Genomic DNA, 8124 nt, shown 5'->3' with positions numbered 1-8124 from the left:
CACACCAATTCACAGGACAATAGCAAATAAATAAAATATTCATTGAATTCTTACATTTCTCAGAGCTATCCACATAGATCAACAGTCAACTTCCCATAAAAATGGGTCTGAAAACGACTCCAGGAACAAATAGCATCTGGCTGCTAAGAAATGTTAGCCTCCGGTAGTGGGGGAATGTAACTAAGTACATTTACTCAAGTACTGTCCTTAAGTACAAATTTCAGGTACTTGAACTTTACTTTAGTCTTTTCTTTTAATACCACTTTGTGCTTCTACTCTAGTATACTACTGTAAAATTGTAATTACCTCTACATAAATCTGACAGCTTTAGTTATTAGTTACTTTACAAATTAAGATGTTTGCACAAATCACATATAGTTTATAAAATGTTTTATTATAAATTAAACTACCCAGCAATATACAGGCCTGTAAGTCAAGCTGAAATTATCAGCCAATTAAACACTTGACAGAATTGTTTTAGTCTTTTCCAGTTTCTAAAATGTGAGGACTTTTCTGCATTGAGTACTTTTACTTTAAAAACTTTAAGTACATTTTTCTGATGAAACGTATACTTTTCCTTAGGGAACATTTTCAATGCAAGACTTTTACTTGTAGTTTTACAGTGTGTACAGTAAATAAATAAATCAGATATATCCGTTACGACCCTGTAAGTCCTGGGGATAGGTTGGAAGTTTTTGAATTATTATTATAATAATAATAAATATTATTATTATTATTTATATTTTAATTTAATTGTATATTTTATTTTTAAATGTGATTGGATGCGATTTCTAAAATAAAAACTTTTCATCAAAACAAATCACATCAAATGAAAGCAAGGTGTTTTAAAGCGCAACTTCTGGTGGCGTTAAAGTCTGTTTAAGTTTATACTCAAAATGAAAACAGCTCCAATCTCCAGCTGAATATATGATATATGGATACGAGATCTGAGCTGACGTACTTCATAACGTAGACTTATAGCTGATAACTAATGAAGGAGAGAGAGCTTACCTTTACTTTGGTTTCAGCTGAACTCTCCCCCAACTTATCTGTTACAGGAAAACAACAGAAAGCAGATCACACTGTCTCAAATATAAGTGGAAACAATTATTTGGTAACTTAACTAACAACATATCTTCATTGAGGATTTATTTTCTAATTTTCAGATTGCAGTTTTACCGTTCTCATTTGTCACAGATGGGCCTGCAGACATGCTTTTAGACGATTCACTATCTGTTGTAGCGTCACTGTCCTCCTCCTCCTCCATCTCGGCTTCTTGCTTCAAAGAATCACAGGAGAAGACATTCAGACTACTGTAACAAACATTAAAGCTTATTGAGCAAAATATCTTTTAGAAAATATGAGTTTGATATAAAAGTATATATTTCTAACACGTAGACTGTGAAAAGCCCTATTTCACTGCAGCTAAGATTGTTCCTCAAATCTAAAACAAAGTGCACTTTTTATTTATGGTTCTGAAGGGGTTTGGACACACAGCTGGGTACATTTTAACACATTAATTATGTGAAATCTGAAGGTAGCATTGTGTCAGATATACTGTATACCTCACCTCTACTATAAACAAGTAATGTAGAAGACCTTACTTTTATTTGATGCACTCCTAAATCAGTTCAGCTGTTATCCACATAAATGTACATTTTATCATGCTGTGTGTAACTACCGCATATCTGCAACATGTCTCTCCTGATTGAAATACTTTTAGATTCTGTGAGGAAACAGTGCAACAATTAAATTCTGCAGAGAAACCGAGTTGTCGTGTCTACAGTCCCGAGGAGGCAGTTAATCATCCAGATGCCTGGGTGGTGGCCACAAATGTGGTTCAGCTAGTTTAAAAGTGAAAGTAAAGATGATAATGACGCACTTTGTTCTGATTATAAAAGTTTAAATAACCATTATTTACAAATTTCGCACTGAGCAGGATATGAAACAAAGGAGTTGATCATTATTATTATATCCTACATTTTTAGTATTCAGTACTATTTTTACATGTGTGGTGTTGTCACCATGAGTTGCAAATGGTGTTTAACCAATTTAAATATCTTAAAAGTGAAAATGATAATGATGCACTTTGTTCAGACAATAAAAGCTTTAAAAATATATATTGTTTCTTACATTTTTACAATGCTAGTTGTGTTTATTTGGGATGTGTGTGTATGCAGTGTTATTAAGTACACAGGGGTACCCTAAGTGATAATGTGTGCAAGCAAACTTAATACAACTTTTTCACACAAGTGTATATGTAAATCAAATGGCCTGTTGTCTTTGTACAAAAATTACAAATTCAGAGTAGAAAAGCCTTAACCCTTGTATGGTATTGGGGTCAAATTGACCCATTTCAAATTTTTCCAAGAAGAAAAATGGTACAAATATACTTTTTTTTCTACCTGAAAATCAATGGCCTTACCTTATTTACAGTGATAAACATGTCTTCCTGACTCGATTCAGAAAATTATTCTGGATATGCCCACTTTTTCCAAGATAAGAATGATCACATAGTGGATTTTTAACATGAACTATAACCTTATGACAAAAAACGAATCAAACTTCCATTTATAATTGTGTTCTATTAGAGACTGATTGCATTCCCTAAACATTTGTGTTACCTCAATTGTTTGAAATTGAGATAAAGACAATGTTTGTTGATAGATTATGAAGAAACATTTTATTATAGAATTGTTTTTAAAACCCCAAGCAAGTCACAGGGGTCAATCTGACACGAGGGACAAAAGAGGGTCCGGAAAGTGAAGACAATACAAGGGTTAAAGGAGAAATAATCAGTGGTTTGGAGGTCAGGATAAGGTTAATCGAAACCTTGTTGAACTCACCTTTTGTGCTTTTTGGTTTCTTCCTGCTCTGTGTACATGCAGCTGCCTTGTTCTGAATCCTGCCAGTCACTGTCCTATATAAAGAGAGATCAGAGCATCATAACAACTGATTCTAGGTGTTTCAATCACAATCTCCTCCCACATGCTCATAACAAATATGGCGTGATGTGATAGGTAAAATGATCTGTGCAATCCCACATGACCATTTCTTTTAAATCATAAGGGGAAATATTCCTACCTTAACTTTTTCTGAAACCACGTGACTTCTTTTGTACAAAGACAACAGGCCATTTGACAAACATGTAAACTTATGTGAAAAAGGTTTATTAAATTTGCTTGCTAAATATAAAGTGCACACATGCACTTATTGTACTCCTGTATACATATTATAACAGTCTGGTTAATTTCTCTATTTTTCCTGGAAATCTGAATTCTCTTAAATGGGCACTTTGTTTAATCTTCTCTTTTATTTGAAGAGATTTGCCTCTCAGGGACAAATAAAGGTGTTTTAATTGAATTGTCTGAACAAAGTGTGTCATCATTTTCAGTGTGATATTTAACCTGGCTGCACATTACAACTCATGGTGACAACACACATAATAATAAAACTGTTGCTAGAATATACTGATCCTCTGTTTCAAATATCATCCTACTCAGTGTGAAATTTGCAAATAAGCAGTTATTTGAAGGCCTCATTTTTTAAACACCAATATTTTTAAAGGGTAACTACAGGTTTTTTTTTTTCAATCTGAACCCTATTTTCCTATGTTTTTGTGTCTAAGTGATTGATGGAAACAACAATCTTTGACATTGGCCCAGTGTTAAGAAAGATCGCTGCAGTGAAACAAGCAGTGAAACAAGCTACAATGTCAGTGAATTGTGCAGCTTGTATCTACGTTCACAAAAATGTTTGTTTTGCAAAATAGGATCCTGGTTGAAAAAACTGTATAGTTACCCTTTAAAGACATGTGTCATTAACATCTTTACTTTCACATTCAAACTAGTCCAACAACATTTGGTGACACCACACAGGTATTTGGCTGATAAACATGTTGGCTAAACAATCTCCCTTTTCTTGAAACCATGTGACTTCAAGGAAAAGAAAAATATTTTAGCTCCCAACCTGCCCTACCACACCCCTCCACCTCTACTCCAGATTCCAAAGTATAGTTTTAATGACTTCGTTACTGATCTTTAGCATGTAACAACACACAGCATTTAGAATTATTTATTTATTTATGTATTTTTTATTTTTGTATCTGTACCTTATCTGTGAATTTTCCTTTTGTGTTACTCTTCTTGCCTTTTAATTGCCCCTCTATTAAAGTTATTTAAATCAAATGAATTGTCTGAACAAAGTGTGTCATTGCCATTTTAATTTAAACTGGATAAACATTGGAAAATCATGGTGACAACAACAACACATGCAAAAAACATACTACTAAATATTTAAAATTTTAATAAAAACGTTTTTTTAAATCTCATAATCCTAACTAACCACGTGAGTCATAATCATCTCTACTTTAACATTTTTAAATATTATTTTTTGGGGGGCATTTAGGCCTTTAACTCCACAGCTGATTATTGCTCTGTATTTTATAATCACAAAACATTAAAATCATATGCCTAAATTAAATGTAGATCTCTTTTAGAGTCCTTAAATGTTATTCTTGTTATTAATGCTGTGACAACTCGCAGATATTCATGCATTGGTTTTCAGTGCTTAATTTCAGAAACTGTAAGAATATTCATCACTATGTTGTACAGTTTGTAACATCACTGTTTGTACTACAACTTTGTACTAATCCCCATTGTTTTGGGTTCCTTTTTTTACTTCAGTAGATAGTGAGAGTGGATGGAGAGGAAAGCATGGAGAGAGAGGGGATGACACGCAGCAAAGGGCCGCAGGTGGGATTCAAACCCCTCAGCTGATAAGGACTCAGCCTACATGGGTCACACACTCGACTGCGGGAGCTAGAGGTCGCCCCTGTTTTTGGTTATTCTTCCTGGTAGATGCAGCTGCCTTGTTACAAATATAACCAGATTCTGTCCTATATAGAAATCAGAGTATTATGACGTTTGATTCTGCGTGTGCCAATCCAACAAAACCTCCCTTCCGCTCTCAACAAACTTGGCGTGATGTGATAGGTAAAATGATCTGTGTAGGTCTCGATGACCATTACTTCTTAATTAGTGAAATGTCAAAAAACCAAATCCTTGACCGGCCCAAAAGTGAAATTGCCCACCGGGTTTACTTTTCCTATTGTCAATTTATTTTCAGGTTTTGAACCACACCACATACATGTGGACTTTCCTGCCTCAAACCCACAGAGATTTCACCGCCAGCTCTCAGTATTTGTTGTGGCCGGCTGTTTCCTGCATACAAGGTTCTGTAGGTAAGTGGCAAATACTTTAAAAAGACCGGCTGAAAGAGCTGTCTCTGTCCACAGAATGAGTGAACTCAGCAAAAAGGTATAATACTGTCACATTTGTCTCCTCTGTGGAATTAATTTTGTCTGATTGTATTGTTAATGTATTCTAGTATTGTGTTGTTTCTTCACAGGCGTGACACAGCAAGGCAAGGGCTGGAGGAAGAGAGGGATCAAAAACGTGTGGCATGAGGACGTCACTACAGACCTTTAACTCATTTACCCTGACCATCCTGAAGTGATGGGGATGGTTTTCCTGTCAAGTTCTTTAGAACCAAAATAATTGTTAATGTTGCTGAACAGTAAGATTACATTATTCTAGGGTGCGTATTTCCCCTACATTCTCACCCCTGGGGGGGTTCACATTTTTCACCCCGAATGACGGAAAAACCTTGACTATGAAAAGAAATTCATTAAGGTTTAAAATTACACTGTCATTTCAGAAATACTAAGAAATCTGGTCTTTCAGTAGATATGAAGTAGTTACTTTTATCATAACATAAAAAAATAAAATCTTCTCAATGACTTTGACTTCTTCAAATGACATTTTTTACATTACATTTGAATTCATAATAGTAATGACAGAAAGATTCTAAATAAAAAACAAAAAGTGTGCATATAACATTTATTGAAATGAGTTAAACATTGTTTGGATAAAGTAAACATAACACATCTTAACACTTCACATTCTTATGAAACAAAGCATTCTTCATCAGTTCTGTTCAAAATGTTTAACATAATTCATTTTGAAATGCAGAGACTGGCAAACAGAGAACCTGTTGCATCTAGTTAGGGTGAAATGAAGAGTAATTATTTATTGCATGCAAAAAAGAACCTCCATGTACACCAGGGAAGGAAGTATGAAACTCATTTTCATTGCAACTTAAACGTAAATATCATAATTTAGTACAAACGTGCTTATTAACAGATGCCCAATATATATCCAGGCCTTTATCCCTACTTAATTTCATTACAGTTTCATAGTCTCAGGTTATACTTTGTTATGTTATGGCAGCTATTTGTTTGAGAATCCGAAAGAAAATCCCCAAAATGCACTTGGGTGTTATTTTACTATTTATTTATTTATTTATTATTCATACGACTGTATACTAAAATATGTGGAGTACAGTTATATCATTTAAAAAGCATTTATTTGTTGCTGACTGGCCTAAACCAGTTTGCCTGTGGTTTCTCTAACATTCCTGATGGTGGCAGCAGAAGACAATATATAAATTATTACTTCTAATGAACTATTGTCGTATTTTATATTCTAAAGAATCCATTCTAGGTTAGACATTTTTGTTGTGGAAAAATTGTAACGGGTACACAGCCATTTTAATCTGTTTTAATTCAATAGAAATTTTATTTTATTGTAAAATTACAATATGAGCACAAACTGAAGTCTGCAATTTTAAGTTTTTAAATCCAACAAAGTAATCCACAACAAAGTATGATTTTCATGAGATGGAAGCGAGCCTTCTGTTTATCTTCCTGAACTGAATGGTTGTGTCCCATTGCAGAATAAAATACTTACAAATGCCCCATCCATCTTGATTACCGGTTTGCCTTTTCCAGGACTCTGTTGGTTTTGTATATTTTTATGTTACATTAAATCATTGAACTATCTTCTGCTTCAGTCTCTGCATTTTTAGGTCCGCCATTCACCAACCTTCCATAACAACTGAAGGCAGAGGACATTCAGAAACCGTATCTCACTCACAACAGCATGGATAGTTGTTTTTTCCAGGTTTGTACTGTATGTGTGTGTAAGCCCCAGAAACACAAAATAACACTCCAAATCCCAGAAAAGGTGATTTTTCACTTATTGGGGAAAGATCTAACATTAAACAGCTCTGGCAGTTGATGACTGCTTCAATGTCATGGACAGACAATGGTATTGTGTTTTTTTGCAATTTGTATAAGGATGTAGAATGTCCTCGTATATTCTTCATTTCTTCCATGCCCCGAATGAAGATTTGCAGCATGCCTGTGAGCCCTACCGTTCATTCCCCCTTCTATACAGGGCTAAAATGCTCTTCATCTTTCCTGACTACACACAGTCATCATGTAACACGCTGCTCTTGGGGGAGTGAAGCGATATCTATTTTTTTTCCTGGCATTAAATTCTTGCTCTTGGGGGATCTGTACATTATATTATTGTTGTCTTGACCTACTATACCTGTAAAGTGTCCCGAGATAACTTCTGTCATGATTCGACAACTTAAACGTTTTTAATTTAATTGCATTGCATTGTTTGGTCTTCTCTTCCTGGGTGTAATAAAGAAACCTTGGCAAGCTGATTGATGCACCTTTTTGGAGATCTTGACTCATAAACATAGAATATCTCTATCAAAATATTAAAAAGTCACTTTTGATACTCCCTTAATAAGAGTATGACGAAGTTTGTTTTTGCTTTTTGTATCTTCTACCTTTTAACAGGTTTGTGGATATTTAGGTTACTGTCTGTTACTCCAAGCTGTGTGTTTTGTTTTTGCTTGGAACCGTTTATGTTTTCCTTATCGGCACAAGCAGAGCTAAATGGTGGGATTGGACTAAAGCTTTTTTCTACCTTTTTGAATACAGCATTGAGTGCATAAAGGATATTATATTTAGTAATGAGTATTAGAATTTGTACTTGGAATGTTAAGGGATCCAATAACCCAGTGAAAAGGAAAGCTATCCTAAACAGTCTAAAAAAGGACAAAATTCAAATAGCCTTTTTACAAGAAACACACCTCAGCAACGACGAACATAAGAAATATCTTCGAGAGTGGGTTGATCAGGTTTATTACTTATCTTACTCAACAAGCAAGAGGGGGGTAATAATATTGATACATAGAAACTTGCCG

The 8124-nt window shown here is 34.5% G+C and overlaps 1 protein-coding gene across 1 annotated transcript in view; it reads right to left on the bottom strand.

The window, feature by feature from the left end:
- The window catches only part of LOC116702436 (interferon-induced very large GTPase 1), a 12514-nt gene extending 11235 nt beyond the window's left edge, over nucleotides 1-1279 (bottom strand). The window contains exons 1-2 of the mRNA XM_032536625.1: nucleotides 1180-1279; nucleotides 1012-1049 (exon numbers count right to left, since the gene is read on the bottom strand). Of these exons, the coding sequence (XP_032392516.1) occupies nucleotides 1012-1049; nucleotides 1180-1267 (126 nt within the window). The 5' untranslated portion in view covers nucleotides 1268-1279. The remainder of the gene's footprint in view (nucleotides 1-1011; nucleotides 1050-1179) is intronic.
- Between the last annotated feature and the right edge of the window lie 6845 nt (nucleotides 1280-8124).

The sequence above is a fragment of the Etheostoma spectabile genome, chromosome 15 (genome assembly GCF_008692095.1).
Source record: "Etheostoma spectabile isolate EspeVRDwgs_2016 chromosome 15, UIUC_Espe_1.0, whole genome shotgun sequence".
Lineage (NCBI taxonomy): Eukaryota > Metazoa > Chordata > Actinopteri > Perciformes > Percidae > Etheostoma > Etheostoma spectabile.
Note: the sequence above shows the minus strand (reverse complement) of the source record. Positions and strands in the feature narration are given on the sequence as shown.